A 23233-nucleotide genomic window follows, 5' to 3' on the forward strand; every position below is an offset into this window, starting at 1 on the left:
TTAGTCCTGCGGCGTGGTGAGAGCCGGGTGATTGTTGGGTTAATTTTGAGGATGGTGGCGTGGTGAGAGCCGGGTGATTGTTGGGTTAATTTTGAGGATGGTGGCGTGGTGAGAGCTGGGGATTGTGTGGGTTAATTTTGAGGATGGTGGCGTGGTGAGAGCCGGGTGATTGTTGGGTTAATTTTGAGGATGGTGGCGTGGTGAGAGCCGGGGATTGTGTGGGTTAATTTTGAGGATGGTGGCGTGGTGAGAGCTGGGGATTGTGTGGGTTAATTTTGAGGATGGTGGCGTGGTGAGAGCTGGGGATTGTGTGGGTTAATTTTGAGGATGGTGGCGTGGTGAGAGCTGGGGATTGTGTGGGTTAATTTTGAGGATGGTGGCGTGGTGAGAGCCTGGTGATTGTTGGGTTAATTTTGAGGATGGTGGCGTGGTGAGAGCCGGGTGATTGTTGGGTTAATTTTGAGGATGGTGGCGTGGTGAGAGCCGGGTGATTGTTGGGTTAATTTTGAGGATGGTGGCGTGGTGAGAGCCGGGTGATTGTTGGGTTAATTTTGAGGATGGTGGCGTGGTGAGAGCCGGGGATTGTGTGGGTTAATTGTGAGGATGGTGGCGTAATGAGAGCCGGGTGATTGTTGGGTTAATTTTGAGGATGGTGGCGTGGTGAGAGCCGGGGATTGTGTGGGTTAATTGTGAGGATGGTGGCGTGGTGAGAGCCGGGTGATTGTTGGGTTAATTTTGAGGATGGTGGCGTGGTGAGAGCCGGGAATTGTGTGGTTAATTGTGAGGACAGTGCCGCAGGTTCACTCTGTGGGAATGGGCTCTTGCTGAAAGGATTTAGCAGCAGAATTGATTACGGCACGTTTATCTGCTCTCACAGTCGTGTTTTGTATTTAGGTCAGACTGATATCGGCTGTTTTCTCAGCGTCGGTGATCTCGGCGACCCCCCCCCCCCCCCCTCATCACATCCACCACTCTTATCAGATCAGCATCACAGAGGCGTATTGATACTCTGGTGAAGAGCAGGCTGTTATTGTGGAGCTGAACATTCGAGCTGCAGGACGGATCAATAGTTTAACTCTTCAGCTTAAAGCTTTTCTTTCATGTCTCTTGTTTTTGGTGTCGTTCTTTCGCTGCTTGTCTCTGATGTATGGGGATCTTCTTCACTCTGCTGTCAGTTCTGTTTACTGTTCTGTCCCACCGGAGACACGCCGTCCACCAGAGACACACCCTCCACCAGAGACACACCCTCCACCAGAGACACGCCCTCCACCAGAGACACACCCTCCACCAGAGACACGCTGTCCACCGGAGACACACTGTCCACCGGAGACATGCTGTCCACCGGAGACACGCCGTCCACCAGAGACACGCCGTCCATCCGGAGACATTCCGTCCACCGCAAACACACCATCCACCGGAGACATGCCGTCCACCTGAGACACACCGTCCGCCTGAGACACGCCGTCCACCCGAGATACACTGTCCACCAGAGACACCCCGTCCGCCAGAGACACGCCCTCCACCAGAGACACGCTGTCCACCAGAGACACACCAGGCTGGGGTTAGGGAGGCATTGGGGGGTGTTGGGTGGGTGAGACTGGCGTTAGGGAGGCATTGGGGGTGTTGGGTGGGTGAGGCTGGCGTTAGGGAGGCATTGGGGGTGTTGGGTGGGTGAGGCTGGCGTTAGGGAGGCATTGGGGGTGTTGGGTGGGTGAGGCTGGCGTTAGGGAGGCATTGGGGGTGTTGGGTGGGTGAGGCTGGCGTTAGGGAGGCATTGGGGGTGTTGGGTGGGTGAGACTGGCGTTAGGGAGGCATTGGGGGTGTTGGGTGGGTGAGGCTGGCGTTAGGGAGGCATTGGGGGTGTTGGGTGGGTGAGGCTGGCGTTGGTGGGGGCAGGTGTTGTGGGGGTGGGGGTGTTTGGACTGAAGCTAGCAGTTAATAGGAGGTTGAAAGATGTTCTGCTGACTCTGGATCAGTGATTGATGGTCGGGGACAGAATTCTCTCGGAGCTCCAGAAGGAACAGGAACAGGAACGTCCCCCTGCCCAGCGAGACGTGTCCATCACTGCTGTCCCCACGGCTGCAGCGCCGCGGTCAGCCCGACCTTCAGACCACACTCCATCCATCACCTCCACACACCCGCCACCGCCGCCACCACCACACCCGCCACCGCCGCCACTCTGTACCAGTGCTGAGTCCTTACGGCCACACAGACCATCCATACTGTTTAATACTGTTTAATACTGTTTAATACTGTTTAATACTGTTTATTACTCTTTAATACCATTTAATATAATTTAATACTGTTTAATACCGTTTAATACTGTTTATTACTGTTTATTACTCTTTAATATTGTTTATTACTGTTTAATACCATTTAATATAATTTAATACTGCCTTACTGCAGAGAGACCAAAACAGCTCTGCAATTTAAATCCCACCAATTAACTTCATATAAACTTCTATAATCTAAAAATCCTGATATTTAGTTAAAACCGCGTCTGTCTATCAGGTCCATTCAGTCCAGAAACATCAAAGAATCCGACTCTGAACATAAAACCTGTCCTGACTGATTGAATCCGTCTGCTTCAGGTCTTCAGTCAGAGACATTATAGTTCATCATTTCTTCAGAGCAGGGTAATAAAATACACTCTCAAACAGGTGCAGTGATAAAATGATAAAATGATAAATGATAAAATGTTCTCTGAGTGAAGCTAGAAAATCCATGTCTGAAGAGTTTTTACGTAATAAAATAAAACTGTTTTATATCATTATAGTTTTGTGAGTTTTTATGATAAATACACAGTAAGAGCTGCAATAACACATTAAATAACACTAAACTCTATACTCAATCTGCATTTTCTGCCCACAGCACCAGAGGGAGCTCTTCTCACTGAAAACTCTGCTCATTTACATAATGAGGCTGGAGGCAGAGTGAGGTAGAGCTGTAGATCAGAACATCGTTCAGTTCATTCTTCCTTCAGAACTGATTTATTTCTGTTTTATTCGTCAGACGCCTCAAATTTACATCTCACTTCAGCTCAGTTCATAACTTCTGAGATCTTTGCTGAGATCTGCGCTCTGATTGGTCACTCCAAAAGGTGGATTTTTTTTTTCTTTAGCCGTTCTCTGAGGGACTTTGGTGTTTTGGGTCATTGCCCAAGCAGGCCCATATCATGATGCTCCCTCCCCCATGCTTTACAGTTGGTTGATGTTTTCATGATGATGTGTGGTGCATTTTTGTGTCAGATGTAGTGCAGCAATAGTTCAGTCTAGACATTTTCACAGGAGCATTGTGGAGTTGTAATGTGCTCTGTAACTTCAGGAAGTAGAGTGGTGTAACGCTGGTGTTCTTCTAGTAATCAGAGGCTTCCTCATCAGAGTATCCACATTCCCAAATTCTCTTTATTTTACTGTAAACTGGTGAATTTCTAAAGTCTTTAAAATCACCTTGTTTGTGAGTTTCTGATTGTAGATTCTCTGAAAGCTCTTTGTGATGGTTCACATGTGTGCATTTCTTTTTGGGAGGAAACTGACGCTGATGCACTAAATGCTTTTAGTGTTTTATTTTTATCAGTCAGATCAGCTCTAGTATTTTTACCTCCAAACTCACCAGACTCCAGATATACGATCCCTCCACTCTAATGATCTATTAATTAGTCATTTACACAAGAGTTCACATTTATCCACTATCAGGTTTAATTATTGTTCTGAATGAAAACATTATGGATCATAATGATTTATGTTTTATTATTTTAGGGATATTATATTTATCAGTACTCTTATTCAATTACAATACTCATATTTAATTACAAATTTACTCAGAAAACTAAAATTCCAAAAGGTTCAAATAGTTTTATCTATTTCATCTTCTATTTGTTCTATATCATGTATTATGGGATAGGTATGTATTATGGGATGGATATGTATTATGGGATAGGTATGTATTATGGGATAGGTATGTATTATGGGATGGATATGTATTATGGGATAGGGATATGTATTATGGGATAGGTATGTATTATGGGATGGATATGTATTATGGGATAGGTATGTATTATGGGATGGATATGTATTATGGGATAGGTATGTATTATGGGATGGATATGTATTATGGGATAGGTATGTATTATGGGATGGATATGTATTATGGGATGGATATGTATTATGGGATAGGTATGTATTATGGGATGGATATGTATTATGGGATAGGTATGTATTATGGGATGGATATGTATTATGGGATGGATATGTATTATGGGATAGGTATGTATTATGGGATGGATATGTATTATGGGATAGGTATGTATTATGGGATGGATATGTATTATGGGATAGGTATGTATTATGGGGTGGATATGTATTATGGGATAGGGATATGTATTATGGGATAGGTATGTATTATGGGATGGATATGTATTATGGGATAGGTATGTATTATGGGATGGATATGTATTATGGGATAGGTATGTATTATGGGATGGATATGTATTATGGGATAGGTATATATTATGGGATGGATATGTATTATGGGATAGGTATGTATTATGGGATGGATATGTATTATGGGATAGGTATATATTATGGGATGGATATGTATTATGGGATGGATTTTGGTGTTGTGAAGCTCCTGATTACAGTCTTATCAGCAGCTTCTGGTTTATAGAGGAGCTCGACAGCGGCGCTCAGTGGCCAGTGTGGGAACTGCAGCTACAGAACCGCAGTTAAATCAGCCTGAGGATAAAGCATATAGAGGCATTATAGAGAGTGTAGGGTATAATATTTTGTATACAGAGGGTATATTATTGAGTATATAGAGTGTATATAGTGTATCAAATAGAGTGTATAGGGTATGTATAAAGTACTATAAGGATATATAGTGTATTTATAGAGAGTACTGTATATGGTATATTATAGAGTAAATAGATGGTATATAGTGTATTATAGAGAGTATATGGTATAGTATAGAGTATATAGAAGATGCATAGTGTATTATAGAGAGTATATGGTATAGTATAGAGTATATAGAAGATGCATAGTGTATTATAGAGAGTATAGGGTATATTATGGAGTAAATAGATGGTATATAGTGTATTATAGAGTTGATATGGTATATTATAGAGTATATTAAGGGGATATAGTGTATTATATGTACTTTGTGGGGAAAGCAGCAGTGTTTGTGTAGATACACAGTGTGTATAAACATGGACCACATGTTGAGGTTAAACGTCTGTGAGACGTTCTCTGCAGAGCTGCCCTTTCAGACTCTCAGATCTGCACAGCATGTTTATAACAGACTGCAGGGGGCGGAGCTTCAGCATCTGAAGTAATTATCAAAGCGTTTCTACAACTTTGAAATGATAATGGTGCTTTTTGAATATCAGTGGATGAAACACAATAGAGTGTGTGATGTAGCTGCAGGCTCCAGCCGGAGGTGGGGGGGGGGGGGGGTTATTATAATATGAATATGAATATTAATGCTCTTCTGTACGTCTGTAGTGTTATTAGTTCAGTGCTCTGCATGAATCTGCGAGCTGTTAAACTTCCGCAATCCTAAAAGAGACCCGTATTTTATTCACAATAAAACAAAGAAGCAGCTCTGAATCTGAGAGAAGATCAAACAGAAACATCAATCAGATCCTTTACACACAGATACTGAGCACAGACACAACAACCGTGCGGAACATCCTGAAGAAGAAAGTCCTCACTGGTGTTGTGAGGTTGTGTGTGTGAGGTTGTGTATGTGTGTAGTTGTGAGGTTGTGTGTGTGAGGTTGTGTGTGTGAGGTTGTGTATGTGTGTAGTTGTGAGGTTGTGTGTGTGAGGTTGTGTGTGTGAGGTTGTGTATGTGTGTAGTTGTGGGGTTGTGTGTGTGAGGTTGTGTGTGTGAGGTTGTGTATGTGTGTAGTTGTGAGGTTGTGTGTGTGAGGTTGTGTGTGTGAGGTTGTGTGTGTGAGGTTGTGTGTGTGAGGTTGTGTATGTGTGTAGTTGTGAGGTTGTGTGTGTGAGGTTGTGTATGTGTGTAGTTGTGAGGTTGTGTGTGTGAGGTTGTGTGTGTGAGGTTGTGTGTGTGAGGTTGTGTGTGTGAGGTTGTGTATGTGTGTAGTTGTGAGGTTGTGTGTGTGAGGTTGTGTATGTGTGTAGTTGTGAGGTTGTGTGTGTGAGGTTGTGTGTGTGAGGTTGTGTGTGTGAGGTTGTGTGTGTGAGGTTGTGTATGTGTGTAGTTGTGAGGTTGTGTGTGTGAGGTTGTGTATGTGTGTAGTTGTGAGGTTGTGTGTGTGAGGTTGTGTGTGTGAGGTTGTGTATGTGTGTAGTTGTGAGGTTGTGTGTGTGAGGCTGTGTGTGTGAGGTTGTGCATGTGTGTAGTTGTGAGGTTGTGTGTGTGAGGTTGTGTGTGTGAGGTTGTGTATGTGTGTAGTTGTGAGGTTGTGTGTGTGAGGTTGTGTGTGTGAGGTTGTGTATGTGTGTAGTTGTGAGGTTGTGTGTGTGAGGTTGTGTGTTTGAGGTTGTGTGTGTGAGGTTGTGTGTGTGAGGTTGTGTATGTGTGTAGTTGTGAGGTTGTGTGTGTGAGGTTGTGTGTGTGAGGTTGTGTATGTGTGTAGTTGTGAGGTTGTGTGTGTGAGGTTGTGTGTGTGAGGTTGTGTATGTGTGTAGTTGTGAGGTTGTGTGTGTGAGGTTGTGTGTGTGAGGTTGTGTATGTGTGTAGTTGTGAGGTTGTGTGTGTGAGGTTGTGTGTGTGAGGTTGTGTATGTGTGTAGTTGTGGGGTTGTGTGTGTGAGGTTGTGTGTGTGAGGTTGTGTATGTGTGTAGTTGTGAGGTTGTGTGTGTGAGGTTGTGTGTGTGAGGTTGTGTGTGTGAGGTTGTGTGTGTGAGGTTGTGTATGTGTGTAGTTGTGAGGTTGTGTGTGTGAGGTTGTGTATGTGTGTAGTTGTGAGGTTGTGTGTGTGAGGTTGTGTGTGTGAGGTTGTGTGTGTGAGGTTGTGTGTGTGAGGTTGTGTATGTGTGTAGTTGTGAGGTTGTGTGTGTGAGGTTGTGTATGTGTGTAGTTGTGAGGTTGTGTGTGTGAGGTTGTGTGTGTGAGGTTGTGTGTGTGAGGTTGTGTATGTGTGTAGTTGTGAGGTTGTGTGTGTGAGGTTGTGTATGTGTGTAGTTGTGAGGTTGTGTGTGTGAGGTTGTGTGTGTGAGGTTGTGTATGTGTGTAGTTGTGAGGTTGTGTGTGTGAGGCTGTGTGTGTGAGGTTGTGCATGTGTGTAGTTGTGAGGTTGTGTGTGTGAGGTTGTGTGTGTGAGGTTGTGTATGTGTGTAGTTGTGAGGTTGTGTGTGTGAGGTTGTGTGTGTGAGGTTGTGTATGTGTGTAGTTGTGAGGTTGTGTGTGTGAGGTTGTGTGTTTGAGGTTGTGTGTGTGAGGTTGTGTGTGTGAGGTTGTGTATGTGTGTAGTTGTGAGGTTGTGTGTGTGAGGTTGTGTGTGTGAGGTTGTGTATGTGTGTAGTTGTGAGGTTGTGTGTGTGAGGTTGTGTGTGTGAGGTTGTGTGTGTGAGGTTGTGTATGTGTGTAGTTGTGAGGTTGTGTGTGTGAGGTTGTGTGTGTGAGGTTGTGTGTGTGAGGTTGTGTGTGAGGCTGTGTGTGTATGTTAATAGAGTTTGATGTGTTTCTGTAGTTCCTGGGGAACACTGAGGTCGAACAGCCTAAAGGAACAGAAGTGGTGAGAGACGCCGTCCGAAAACTGAAGGTCAGATTCACCTCTATACACCTCTATATACACCTCTATATACACCTCTATACACCTCTATATATACCTCTATATACCAATATATACACCTCTATACACCTCTATATACCTCTATACACCTCTACATATACCTCTATACACCTCTATATACCTCTATACACCTCTATATATACCTCTATATACCTCTATACACCTCTATATATACCTCTATATACCAATATATACCTCTATACCTCTATACACCTCTATATACACCTCTATATACCTCTATACACCTCTATATATACCTCTATATACCAATATATACCTCTATACCTCTATACACCTCTATATATACCTCTATATACCTCTATATACCTCTATACACCTCTATATACACCTCTATATATACCTCTATATACCAATATATACACCTCTATACACCTCTATATACCTCTATACACCTCTATATATACCTCTATATACCAATATATACACCTCTATATACCTACATACACCTCTAAACACCTCTATATACCTCTTTACACCTCTATATACCTCTATACACCTCTATACACCTCTATATACCAATATATACACCTACATACACCTCTATATACCAATATATACACCTCTATACACCTCTATATACCAATATATACACCTCTATACACCTCTATATACCTCTATATACCTATTTACACATCTATACACCTCTATATAACCTCTAAACACCTATATACACCTCTATATACCTCTATACACCTCTATATACCAATATATACACCTCTATACACCTCTATATACCTCTATACAACTTTATATACCTACATACACCTCTATGCACCTCTATACACCTCTATATACCTCTTAACACCTCTATATATCTCTATACACCTCTATACACCTCTATATAACCTCTAAACACCTCTATACACCTCTATATACCTCTATACACCTCTATATACCAATATATACATCTCTATACACCTCTATATACCAATATATACACCTCTATACACCTCTATACACCTCTTTACACCTCTGTATACCTCTATACACCTCTATATACCTCTATACATCTCTATATAACTTCTATATACGTTTATACACCTCTATATACCTCTATACACCTCTATATACCAATATATACACCTCTATACACCTCTTTACACCTCTATATACCTCTATACACCTCTATATACCTCTATACATCTCTATATAACTTCTATATACGTTTATACACCTCTATATACCTCTATACACCTCTATATACCTCTATACATCTCTATATAACTTCTATATATGTTTATTCACCTCTATATACCTCTATACACCTCTATACACCTCTATATAACCTCTAAACACCTCTATATACCTCTATACATCTCTATATAACCTGTATATACCTCTATACACCTCTATATACCTCTATATAACCTCTAAACACCTCTATATATACCTTTATATACACCCCTATATAAACCTCTATATACACCTCTATATACCTCTCTACACCTCTATACTCCTCTATAAACACCTCTATATGCTCCTCTATACACCTCTTAATGATTTATTATTGTTTTAGTTTCAGAGACACATCAAGAAATCCGAGGGACAGAAGATTCCGAAAGTGGAATTACAGATTTCTATTTATGGAGTGAAAATTCTAGAGCCAAAAACAAAGGTCTGCTCTCTTTCTATTATCATCACAATTAAATCACACTCATATAACATTTAAAATCACATTCAAATCACAATAAATCCTGATTTGACTTTACAGTAACATCAACATAACAAAGCATTTATTTTCCTGAGATAATAAATGATAACTGAATCTCACTCAGTTACTGAAGCTCACTGATAAAATCCTGAAGTTTAATGTCTGTGAAATGTGATTTAATTAAAAGTATTTATTTATTAAAAGTGAATGTAAATAGATTTAATGTGATCAGTCTTTACAGTAGAGCGGTTTCTGAGCTGTAAATATTTAATGTAGCTCTAAGATTAAATATAAATATAAATATAAGACTGGGCTGAGTACAGAGCCCTGAGGGTCTCCTCTCTCCTCTTTTTGATCCAGATCTTCTCTCTCTTTCTCTCCACAGGAAGTTCAGCACAACTGTCAACTTCACCGGATTTCCTTCTGCGCCGACGATAAAACAGATAAGAGGATTTTTACCTTCATCTGTAAAGATTCAGAATCCAACAAACACCTGTGTTACGTTTTCGACAGCGAGAAATGTGTAAGAGTCTTACAATTACACAACTTTACACACAATTACTGCACTTTACAACACAATACAACACACTTACTACACACAGCAACACAACCCAACTTTTACATCAACAATAAACAGAATAGTAAATAAAATAACATTGCTGTTCCCGTAAATGAGCTGCTGGAGCTCCTTCACAGCGTCAACCAGCAGCTCAGTTTCCTCTGCTGAGAAGAGTTTGTTGAACACGTCCAGGTAGCTGCACCGTTACAATAGCAATCCACCAAAGACAGAGCTCACCTGCTTCTACTCTTAAAGAGAATGATGAGCAAGAGACACTCTGATTGGTTTATTTCACGTTACTCCCAAAATTAACCACACCCATGATTAATTAAGAGGTTTAAATGATTTTGATGCTGTGTTTTCAGCTGCGCAAGGTGTACTTTTCCTGTCGTTATGATAGCAAAGACACACTAACATGCCCTAAATCAAGCTGCACGGTGCACAACTCTAACATCTTGTTCTATTAATCACTGCTATTAACAATCCTGACTTATTTCTCAGGAATACAGAGCTGAATGTTGATTGTAATGAAGATAATTTCAGTAATTTAATAAAAGATTAAAAAAAGAATTTATGTTTTGTGGTTTTCAGGCGGAGGAGATCACTCTGACTATCGGACAGGCGTTTGATTTGGCCTATAAGAAGTTCCTGGAGTCCGGAGGGAAAGATGTCGAGACACGGAAACAGATAGGAAGTCTGCAGAAACGAGTAATTACCCATAATCCTTCAGCGGCAGGAGCGCTGCCCCATGCTCAGCCCAGCTGATTATAGATGATACTTACTGATTCATCCTGTATAAAATGCAGATTTTACTTTTTTATTTAGTGTTTTTACAGACTAACAAAGTGCGTCATACTTCAGCATTATGGATTGTTGCTGTTTTAATAAAAATAATATAAAATAACTAGAAATACAGACGAAAACAGACAAATAAAGTAATAAAACTTTAAAAAACATTAAAAGTTTGCTAAACGGAATATTAACAACGCATCTGTGTATTAATGAAGTTTAGTCCAATTTTCTAGTGTTCAAATTATAGATGACTTTAATTATTGTTTCACTAAAACAAATGATTAAATTATTATCAGACTACAGGATTAATGCGCTTTGAATCATTTCAGCTCAGATTAAAGTTTAGAGGAGTTATAATATAGAGTTTTAATAGAATTGAATTCTGGGATTGGGGTTTTTTGAATGTTGGGGTTTTAGGAGGAGATGCTTTGGTCTCAGAGTTTCGGGGATGAACAGCGGTGGTTGACGCGGCGCCCCCTTTCTGTTGGGAGGAGAATTACAGGGTTTGTTTCTCGTTTCTCAGATTCAGGAACTCGAGACGGAAAATTCAGAGCTGAAGAAGCAGCTGCAGAGTCTGGAGAACCAACTGCTGACCAATCAGGTTCCACCAGTAAGAACCACACCTTAATAAACCACACCCACCTCACACACACCTCACACACACCTCACACACACACACACAGCACACACACACAGCACACACACACATAAACCTCACACACACACACACACACCTCACACACATACACCTCACACACATACACCTCACACACACACAGCACACACACACATACACCTCACACACACACACACACACACAGCACACACACACATACACCTCACACACACACACACACCTCACACACATACACCTCACACACACACACACAGCACACACACACATACACCTCACACACACACACACCTCACACACATACACCTCACACACACACACACACACAGCACACACACACATACACCTCACACACATACACCTCACACACACACAGCACACACACACATACACCTCACACACACACACACCTCACACACATACACCTCACACACACACACACAGCACACACACACATACACCTCACACACATACACCTCACACACACACAGCACACACACACATACACCTCACACACACACACACAGCACACACACACATACACCTCACACACACACACACACAGCACACACACACAGCACACACACACATACACCTCACACACACCTCACACACCACACACACACACACACACACATACACCTCACACACACACACACAGCACACACACACAGCACACACACACACACCTCACACTCACCAGTCAGTCCACTTTATTACTTTTTATTATTCTTATTTCCATTTTATTACTCCTTATTATTACAATGCAAAAGTGCTCTTTAACGCTCTGCTGTCTTTAATCTATCTTTAATCTCTTTAATCTGTCTTTAATCTTTTTTATCTATCTGTAATCTCATTAATCTCTTTTCCTCCAGCTGCTTCACATTAACTCCACTAACGAGGACTTTATGCTGCAGAGACCTTCCTCTCTTTTCTGGTGTCACAATCTGACTTCCTTTTCCTGTCTGGAAATTTCCTCTGTTACTCTAACGCCCATGAGCTCTCCAGACTCCAATATATCAGCTGGGGTTCTGACTCCGCCCCCCAACAAACCTGCTCTACCGAAGCCCCTCCCCGGAGTCGGGATCCCCCGACCTCAAGTAACACAACCTTCTCTTTTCTATCACTCTAATTACAGGAAGTTTATAGAGTCAGTCTATCATCACATATTAAACATTAGAAAAAAGAAAAGAAAAGAAACAAAAGAAAACATGTTGTGCTGAAATCCGTCTCTCCTTGGTGGATGCTCCTTATTGGTACAACAGATTACAGTGCTGGTGATTCTGTATCTACTGTAACTGTAGATTAATTACAGAGCAGTACGGGTACAACAGATTACAGTGCTGGTGATTCTGTATCTACTGTAACTGTAGATTAATTACAGAGCAGTACGGGTACAACAGATTACAGTGCTGGTGATTCTGTATCTACTGTAACTGTAGATTAATTACAGAGCAGTATGGGTACAACAGATTACAGTGCTGGTGATTCTGTATCTACTGTAACTGTAGATTAATTACAGAGCAGTACGGGTACAACAGATTACGGTGCTGGTGATTCTGTATCTACTGTAACTGTAGATTAATTACAGAGCAGTATGGGTACAACAGATTACAGTGCTGGTGATTCTGTATCTACTGTAACTGTAGATTAATTACAGAGCAGTACGGGTACAACAGATTACGGTGCTGGTGATTCTGTATCTACTGTAACTGTAGATTAATTACAGAGCAGTACGGGTACAACAGATTACGGTGCTGGTGATTCTGTATCTACTGTAACTGTAGATTAATTACAGAGCAGTATGGGTACAACAGATTACAGTGCTGGTGATTCTGTATCTACTGTAACTGTAGATTAATTACAGAGCAGTACGGGTACAACAGATTACAGTGCTGGTGATTCTGTATCTACTGTAACTGTAGATTAATTACAGAGCAGTATGGGTACAACAGATTACAGTGCTGGTGATTCTGTATCTACTGTAACTGTAGATTAATTACAGAGCAGTACTGGTACAACAGATTACAGTGCTGGTGATTCTGTATCTACTGTAACTGTAGATTAATTACAGAGCAGTACGGGTACAACAGATTACGGTGCTGCTGATTCTGTATCTACTGTAACTGTAGACTAACCCTTATTTATAAACACTAATAAAAGGAGTCTGAAGAGAATCTGTTACTCATTCTGCAGGTGTGTAAAAATATTATAATTAATGGAGCAGAAATAGAAATGCTCCACTATAAATAAAGTCTTTTTACTTTAACTTCTACTGAAATGTAAGAACATCAGTGAAACAGGTTGTGACTCTGAGCTGTAATTCTGATCTCTGCCTGCAGGGCGGCGGAAACTCCAAGGTGCCCACAGATATATTCGACATGGTGCCGTTCTCTCCACTCGCCCCCCTGCTGCCCCTCCCCCCCAGCGACGCTTCACCACCCCCACCTCCAACCAGACCTGCAGATATCAGTGAGTTACAACACCACATAAACCCTATCTACAACACCATATAAACCCCATCTACAACACCATATAAACCCCATCTACAACACCACAATAACCCCATCTACAACACCACAATAACCCCATCTACAACACCACAATAACCCCATCTGCAACACCACAATAACCCCATCTACAACACCACAGAAACCACATCGACACCACATTAACCCCATCTACAACAAACTATATAAATCCCGCTTACCACACCACCTAAACCCTAATTACCCCGCTTACAGCACCACGTTAACCCCGTTAGTACCAGTTCCTGTATTCCTGTGTAAGGCTGTGATGTTCTGCAGGGAAGGATCTGTTCGGATCAGAACCGTTCGACCCGTTTACCTGCGGCGCCGCCGACTTCCCCCCCGACATCCAATCACGACTGGACGAGATGCAGGTGAGCGCGTAAACCTGTCAACTACACACCACTGTTCCATAGCCCCGCCCACACCACTGTTCCATAGCCCCGCCCACACGGGGACGAGTTCTGGTCTGAGCCGATGTTCTGACCCGTCCCTCAGAAACAGCTGTGCAGTAAATCACTGGTCAGAGCTGCTCCTCTGCTCCCTTACCCAAGAAACCTAGCAACCACTTCACCACACCATAGAAACCACCTGAGATACAATAACCTACACCCTAGCAACACCCTAATAACCATTTAAAATACCATAAAAGCCACATTGCAGCTGTGTAACACTGTTCTGGGACACAACAGTGACCAATGAACACCTGGAATAACATAGCAACCACCTAACATATCATAGCGTCCACCTTAGAACACTGCTTCACCCATTTATACACCACTCTGTTACACCAGAGCAACACCACTGCATCCAGCTTCCACAACAACATAGAAAGTACCTGGAATACCATCCCATAATATTACCCCCATGACAGTACTTCAGCATCCACCTGCAGACCCTCTGAAAACAACCGTTTCAGCTCAGCTTCAGTTCTGTGATAAACCGTCTGTTAACTTTAAGAAAACACATGAAGACTAATGCTGCCTGTGTTTATAAACTGTAATATCTGTGTTTATAAGCTGATATATATGTGTGTATATATTTAGAGAGTATATATTACAGTAAATGCTGTTTTTATTGGTTCTCTAATCCGCTCTGTTTCCTGTCTCTTCCTGCTGCCTCTGCAGCGTCAGAGATGGTTCGTATTCCTTTATTCTCACAGATCTGTTTCTGTTTCTGTTTCTGTTTCTGCTCTTTTACAAATGATATTAAATTAATAAACTGATGAAGCAGTATCTAAACACTCATCATCAAAATGCAGAACGATTTAGAAAGAGATAAAGTTAACAGCTCCTCAGATAAGAGTATCTAAATACTTCACAGAGTATTTTAGTTTGTTTAACACTGTTTTTAAGTTACTACATGATTCATTATGTGTTCCTTCATAATCTGATAGATCACTTTACTATTCATTTACTGTGTAGAGAAATGAAATTATTGATTGATCAGGTGTGTGCAGATTTTGTATATATTTATTAATATAGTTGTTGTTGTTTAGGTGGGATTAGAGTGTGGTTATATATGTTTTTTTCTGTGTGTTTTTTCAGGAGGGGTTCAAAATGGGACTGACAGTAGAGGGCGCTGTGTTCTCTCTGGATCCTCTGGACGGACGCTGCTGATTGGATCAGACTATTGTGTGTCTGAGTCTGATTTTGGATCACAGAGCAGAAATGAATCAGAACATTAGATCAATATTTTTATAAGAACTGAAACCAGGAGGATCTGAAGGATGTAGATAATCTGAAGATTCCAAACACAGAACCCCCCAATCACCTTAATCCCCTAACACCACACTCACACACACTCACACACACTCACACACACTCACACACACTCACACACACTCATACACACTCATTTACACACTCACACACACTCACACACACTCATACACACTCATTTACACACTCACACACACTCACACACACTCACACACACTCACACACACTCACACACACTCACACACACTCATACACACTCATTTACACACTCACACACACTCACACACACTCATACACACTCATTTACACACTCACACACACTCATACACACTCACACACACTCATACACACTCACACACACTCACACACACTCATACACACTCATTTACACACTCACACACACTCATACACACTCACACACACTCATACACACTCACACACACTCACACACACTCACACACACTCACACACACTCACACACACTCATACACACTCACACACACTCACACACACTCATACACACTCACACACACTCACACACACTCACACACACTCACACACACTCACACACACTCACACACACTCATACACACTCACACACACACACACACACACACTCATTTACACACTCACACACACTCACACACACTCACACACACTCACACACACTCATACACACTCACACACACTCACACACACTCACACACACTCACACACACTCACACACACTCACACACACTCATACACACTCACACACACTCATACACACTCACACACACTCACACACACTCACACACACTCACACACACTCATACACACTCACAGACACTCATACACACTCACACACACTCATACACACTCACACACACTCACACACACTCACACACACTCACACACACTCATACACACTCACACACACTCATACACACTCATTTAGACACTCACACACACTCACACACACTCACACTCACACACACTCATACACACTCACACACACTCACACACACTCATTTACACATTCCTACACTAACCCTGCGTTCACACTAGTAGCGGTTCTGTGGGATTAGTGATTTATAGTTCGGCAGCAGAACGATAAGAACTGGAGCTCATGAATCATTTCCAGATTAAAACCACTGAATAAAACATGCCCTCAGTTTACAGATCAAAATCCCGCCCCTCAACAAAATGAGCCAATCAGCTGACTGCTTGTGACAGAATTCCCCTCAAAGTGCAGAAAAATATTAAATTATTGATCCAAACACTAAAAAACCACTAAAACTGTTCATGAAGTTTTATGGGATTTATCTGAATGATCTGGAGTGTAAGTGAAGATTAAACTGATATATTTATTATATATGTTCACGCAGAGTCTGGCTGCTGCCTGATTATCCTGTTATATTTTATTACATATCTTTAGAGGAAGCTCTTGAGTCGGTCCTCAGTGAATGAAGGTTAATGAAAGGGTTAATGAAATGTGGCACATTTTGTATTCAGAAAGTGGGAGGAGCCTCAGAGTTCAGCACATCAGCAGTGTTAATATACAGTTTATTACACAGTTATACGGTAATTCAGCACTTTTATCTGTTGGAGTTTACTGCACTAGTGGAGAGGTGAAGGGTGTGTGTGGGGGGGCGGAGTATCAGGTATGGGCGGAGTCTCAGGTGGGTTGGTCTTTCGATAATTAGCTCACTAAAGTAGCCAGCATGCTAACCGGCCTGGTGTTGTGCCGGTGTGAACGCGGGGTTAAAACACGTCTAATTCCTCTTTATTTCTCTTTTTCTCTCCAGACAAAATCCATTGCAACATGGCATGCAGTGTAACATATTTACTTTTTATATTAAAAAACAGATTATTACATTAACACTCATAATACTGGAATCTTATTCTTCTGTTACTAAAGTACGACACCAGGAGGGTCACGATTTTATTTTGATTTTTGCGAGAATTTCATTGTAATATTTTCTTAACTGGACATTAATATTTTTGATGGTTTTATAACGACATAGCTGGATTATTTGCATAATAATGTGTACTTGTATTGCATTTTAATTGGGTATTCTATATTTTAGTATATTCTTGCACCAAGAAGCACTTTGGGAAAACTCTGTCCATATGGTATTACCTGTTCTTTTAATTTGTATGCAGTATTTTAGCCTTTGCTGTTGTAGTCATTAAAAACAGAATAAAAAAACCCGACTTCTGTGTTTATTATTGAGTTTAATCAGAGTAAATCTAATAACCTTTACAGTTTTAATTATTTTATTATTTTGATTTAATCAGAAAAGTTATTTTAAAGAGTACAGTGGATCATGCTGCTTCTCCATCAGCAGCCGGAGTCTGAGAGAGAGAGAGAGAGAGAGAGTACAGTAGATCATGCTGTTTCTCCATCAGCAGCCGGAGTCTGAGAGAGAGAGAGAGAGAGAGAGAGAGAGAACAGTAGGTCTTGCTCTCTCTGGTTACAGTATCCACTGTGTGGGAAAAGTAAAGGGAGATTGATACGCCTGTAAAAAAAAAATCCACTGATTTAAATAATTATTTCAGTTGAGATGTATTTGCTTATATAACAAAATCTGCCAAACTAATTTATTTTAATATGATTTCTTACGAAAACGATCTTAAAGACTTAAATTAAGCTAAAATCAGATTTTGTGGCTTAAGACTCTGTTGTGTGAATTTTTGTTTTTTATTTTTATGATGAAATCGTCCTGAAGATCAGAACGTCTAGCCTGGAGCTCCAAAACAAGCGTAAGACACGCCCCCTTCATCCACTCTTCATTTATTTATCAGCTTTTAATTATAACAGGTTCATTTCTTCCTCTCTTCTTCTTTATGGTCTGATCGTTCCTCCATTCCTTCGTTTTGGGAGTAAAAATTGTTTATTTAAAAATAAAACTGATTTTAAAATAATAATATTCACAAAATTACAATTGATCATAATTTCATAGTAAAAAAAAACAAGACTGGGACACTTGAAAAATACAATAATAAAAATAATGATAAAATTAGTTAAGAAGCAAAGCGTCGCTGTTTATCTCAATATCTTTTAGAGAAACTAAAAGCCTGATGTAATAAAACACAAAATAAAAACATCAGTATTATTTTACTGTCAGAATATTATAAAAAACATTTTTTAAATATTTATAATATTATAATATTAATAATACAATCGGATTATTATTGTACATTAATTAACCTTTAGAAAAAAGAAATATGAAAATTATAAATAGAATATTCTTCATCAATAAAAAGGGAAGCTGTTTTATGCGTGGAAATGATTTAATTTGATAATATTTTTCCAGCCAGTTTTTATTTGTTTGTATTTTTTGCAGTAAGAGTTAAAAACTGAAATAATAAAGGAAAGTTTACGGCTGGTGTAAAACGACAACATGCTTTAAAAAGTTTAACTATTTAATACTAAAACAGAGTTACTGTAGTTAATCTAGCTGTGGATTTTTTAATATAATTATTATTATTATTATTATTATTATTATTATTATTATTATTATTATTAAGCATCCTGTGATCTGCATCTATAATAAACATAATCAGCATTTCATTATTAACAGATATTATATCTTCTTATGAGCTGTTATACTTTATAATTTGATCTAATATATCTCGTAATTATGAGATATTATGACAATTACAACATTTATCATTGTTATGAGATAATACCATAGCAAAATATTGCCTCATTATTACAACATAAAATATCATTTTACAATGAAATATCTCATAATAACGAGATGTTTATTTCTTAATAAAACACAAGATCTCATAATAACGACATGCTGAGAATTTTTCTTTATTATATTTGGCATTATTGTGTTTTTCTAGTTTAGAACCAAAAACAAACCTGTCTAAAGAAAAAATAACTATAGAATAACCAGCATGCAGTAAATGAATATTAATATTAATAAAATCATGAATAAATGAAGAGAAGCATCTTTTTAATGAGACACAGTTTGTGTCGTTATCATTCAGATTTTATTTATTAGAGTTTTTATTATTTCCTCACCCTGGTCTGTACCTTAGCCTGGGAGACGTGCTGTGATATATTATAAATATATATAATTATATATAAATATAAAACACCCTCAGCCTGTCCCAGTTTATAGAGACGAGGTAGCTTAGCGCTAATCAATGTAATCAATAATCATCGTATTCAGGTTTAATGTTCAGTTGCATTCAAACATCATACAAGAAAAATGTAACAGAAATATCAATGATTTTTTTCTGAAAATCAAAAATAATAAAAATACGCCAGAAGCAATTTCACCAACTCAAGCTTCCTCTGTAGCACCATGAGTTTCCTTTAAAAAAATTACAAATAAAAAGAATTGTAGCACAAATATAAAAATACATGAAATTCATACGATTTCTAACAGAATCCAACAGCAGCCTTTAAATCTCAGACTGATGAACAGACAGTTTTAATTGTATTAAGATTTAATAAAGATTTAATCTCAGAACCATAAATCATCCTCAGATTTCTCTGTGAATATAAACCTCCCAGAGTTTAATCCCTGTAATCTGTAATAATCTGTATTAATCTGCTTGTAATCCAGGTGGAAATGTGCTGCTGCTGTGATGTCTGGAAGTTTGTAGACGATTGTGGGAGGAGTTTGTGGGAGGAGTTTGTCAGAGTAGTTTGTGGGAGTTTTTTGCGGTTTGTGGGGGGTTGTGGGAGGAGTTTGTGGGGGGTTTGTGGGAGGGGTTTGTGGGGTTTGTGGGTGGAGTTTGTGGGGGGTTTGTGGTGGAGTTTGTGGAAGGAGTTTGTGGGGTTTGTGGGAGGAGTCTGTGGGGGTTTGTGGGAGGAGATGGTGTGGGTTGTGGGAGGAGTTTGTAGTAGAAGTTTGTGGGGGTGGTTGTGGGAGGAGTTTGTGGGGTTTTTTTTGGGGAGGAGTTTGTAGGGGTTGAGGGAGGAGTTTGTGGGAGGAGTTTGTGCTGGTTTGTGGGAGGAGTTTGTAGTAGAAGTTTGTGGGGTTTGTGGGAGGAGTTTGTGGGGGGTTGTGGGAGGAGTTTGTGCGGGGTTGTGGGAGGAGTTTGTGGGGGGTTGTGGGAGGAGTTTGTGTAATAAAGGCGTAATAAATATCCGCTCGGGGCCGGACGCGCCGGACAGTCCGCTGTTCTGTACAAGGCTGAGCAGAGACTCAGCAGTTCAAGAGTCTCAGGATTCTCTTTTCTCTTCTTTACAAGAAGCAAACCGGCCCGATGTCCACGCCGAACTCCTGATTAGCCCCGCCCACGTCCACCGGGGCGATGTCCACTATGGGTAATCTCGCCGTTTTCTGTGTCCTGTACTCAAAAACCGTTTTCCCCCAGTTACCGTTCGCCTGCTGTGAGGAGAAAAAACAGAAAAACATCATTTTAGATCAAAAATATCATCATCAATCACAAATAAAATATTCTATATTATTATCCACCACCCAATACTTATACAGTCATTATTATTACACTGCAGTGATTATCAGGACTCTACCTACTGTGGTTGGTGTGGCGCAGTGGATAACACCACTCCCTGTCAGTGAGCTACAACATCAGTTCTCTGTCTGGGTGATTATGCTGTGCTACAGTCCTTGGGCAAGACTCCTAACACTACACTGACCCAACACTGTAAACGCAATAACCTCGTAAATCCCTCTGGAGAAGAACATCAGCTAAATGCTGTAAATATAAAATAAATATAAGAATAAATATCAGTTCCAGCAGCTGGAGGAGCTCCAGAGGTGTTATAGAGCTTCGTAGGGTGGGATGGTCTTAAAGCTGAAGCGTTACTGCAGCGCTGATGCAGACAGTGAACTGAAGACGCCAACGTCTCTAAAGACTGCAGTACCGTCGCACCAGACTGAAGTCCTGTAGTGACTGACGTCCTGTAGTGACTCAGAGATACAGGAGCTCATCTTCAGAAACTCGCTTTTGTCTTGGTGGAGACGAGGAGCACCGTGGAGCACCTGATAACTTTTATCCTCCTTCTGTCTAAAATTATAATCCCACACTTCTCTATGTGTTCATGGTGAGAGTATAATAATATAATAATATTAATATTAATATAATAATATCCTGTATTATAATAAACAGCAAATCTCTGAGTGTTTGGGAGTTAATAAAGTCAGTATTAATAACATAACTAGTCCTGGTGTTTAAGAGATAATGTGTTTCTCCTACAGCTGGTGGAAGAAAGGGATTGTGGGTAAACGTACGGAGCAGCTGTCCTCCAGCACGGTGTATCTGAAGCGGTTGTTTCCCTCAGCTTTCAGCTCCATGTCGTTGGAGGCTTTTAGAATCACGGCTTTCTTCAGGTTTCCGGTCGACTCGTCCTTATAGCCCACAGAGTTCCTGCAGTGGTAGGTGATGGTCTGAGACGCTTCTTTAGACAGCAGGCGGATGAAGGTCATCTGAACGGTGACGGAGTTCGGAGCCTGGTCTTTATTCCCGTAGGTGAACTAAAACACCAAAACACCAATTTACTAACACTGCTCATTAATTATTCATATCAGCGTCTTTATATCACTTTACTATCCACACCAATACAGATTTACTACACTGCTGTAGGTGGTGTAGATGGTATAGATGGTGAAGATGATGTGGATGGTAAAGATGGTATAGATGGTGTAGATGGTATAGGTGGTATCGGTGGTGTAGAGGCTGTAGCTGGTGCATATGGTATAGATGGTGTAGATGGTATAGATGGTGTAGATGGTATAGATGGTGTAGATGTATTGGTGGTATAGATGGTATAGATGGTGTAGATGGTATCGGTGGTATAGATGGTGTAGATGGTATAGGTGGTATCGGTGATGTAGAGGCTGTAGCTGGTGCATATGGTATAGATGGTGTAAATGGTATAGATGGTGTAAATGGTATAGATGGTGTAGATGGTATAAATGGTACAGGTGGTATCGGTGGTGTAGAGGCTGTAGCTGGTGCATATGGTATAGATGGTGTAGATGGTATAGATGGTATAGGTGGTATCGGTGGTGTAGAGGCTGTAGCTGGTGCATATGGTATAGATGGTGTAGATGGTATCGGTGGTATAGATGGTGTAGATGGTATAGATGGTGTAAATGGTATAGATGGTGTAGATGGTATAGATGGTATAAATGGTGTAGATGGTATAGATGGTGTAGATGGTATCGGTGGTATAGATGGTGTAGGTGTTATAGATGGTATAAATGGTGTAGATGGTATCGGTGGTATAGATGGTGTAGGTGTTATAGATGGTATAAATGGTGTAGATGGTATCGGTGGTATAGATGGTGTAGATGTTATAGATGGTATAAATTGTGTAGATGGTATTGATGTTATAGGTTGTATAGATGAAATAAATGGAATAAATAACGTAGATGATCTAATATTAAAGAACTTACGTAGGTTCCTCCGTTCATGGTAGCGAACCACACTGGTTTGTTTCCGGAAGAACTCCACCATGTTTTTCGGGGGATGCTGGCGGGGTTGGCGGAGATACAGGTTTCTCCCGTATCCATATTACAGAACACTTTAATAGCATCTTCTGCGCTGCCCTGATTCGGATCCACCCAGTACTCTCCTGTATCACAAGTCACATCA

The 23233-nt window shown here is 40.5% G+C and overlaps 2 protein-coding genes across 7 annotated transcripts in view; one reads left to right on the top strand and one right to left on the bottom strand.

Moving 5' to 3' along the window:
• Positions 1-17860, top strand: part of gulp1a (GULP PTB domain containing engulfment adaptor 1a) — a 91745-nt gene extending 73885 nt beyond the window's left edge. For 3 of the 6 annotated variants that reach the window (XM_049484669.1, XM_049484670.1, XM_049484671.1), the window contains 9 exons: positions 7657-7728; positions 9296-9394; positions 9816-9953; positions 10581-10697; positions 11305-11391; positions 12291-12515; positions 13758-13887; positions 14223-14317; positions 15491-17860. In XM_049484669.1, the coding sequence (XP_049340626.1) occupies positions 7657-7728; positions 9296-9394; positions 9816-9953; positions 10581-10697; positions 11305-11391; positions 12291-12515; positions 13758-13887; positions 14223-14317; positions 15491-15562 (1035 nt within the window). In that variant the 3' untranslated portion in view covers positions 15563-17860. Of the gene's footprint in view, positions 1-7656; positions 7729-9295; positions 9395-9815; positions 9954-10580; positions 10698-11304; positions 11392-12290; positions 12516-13757; positions 13888-14222; positions 14318-15070; positions 15082-15490 lie in introns of all 6 variants that reach the window. The other 3 variants (XM_049484672.1, XM_049484674.1, XM_049484673.1) reach the window with 3 other exon arrangements.
• A 1960-nt stretch (positions 17861-19820) lies between these two features.
• The window catches only part of col5a2a (collagen, type V, alpha 2a), a 62044-nt gene continuing 58631 nt past the window's right edge, over positions 19821-23233 (bottom strand). Inside the window, exons 52-54 of the mRNA XM_049484660.1 lie at positions 23035-23213; positions 21868-22110; positions 19821-21003 (exon numbers count right to left, since the gene is read on the bottom strand). Coding sequence (XP_049340617.1) covers positions 20857-21003; positions 21868-22110; positions 23035-23213 — 569 coding nt within the window. The 3' untranslated portion in view covers positions 19821-20856. The remainder of the gene's footprint in view (positions 21004-21867; positions 22111-23034; positions 23214-23233) is intronic.

This window comes from Astyanax mexicanus, chromosome 11 (assembly GCF_023375975.1).
Source record: "Astyanax mexicanus isolate ESR-SI-001 chromosome 11, AstMex3_surface, whole genome shotgun sequence".
NCBI lineage: Eukaryota > Metazoa > Chordata > Actinopteri > Characiformes > Acestrorhamphidae > Astyanax > Astyanax mexicanus.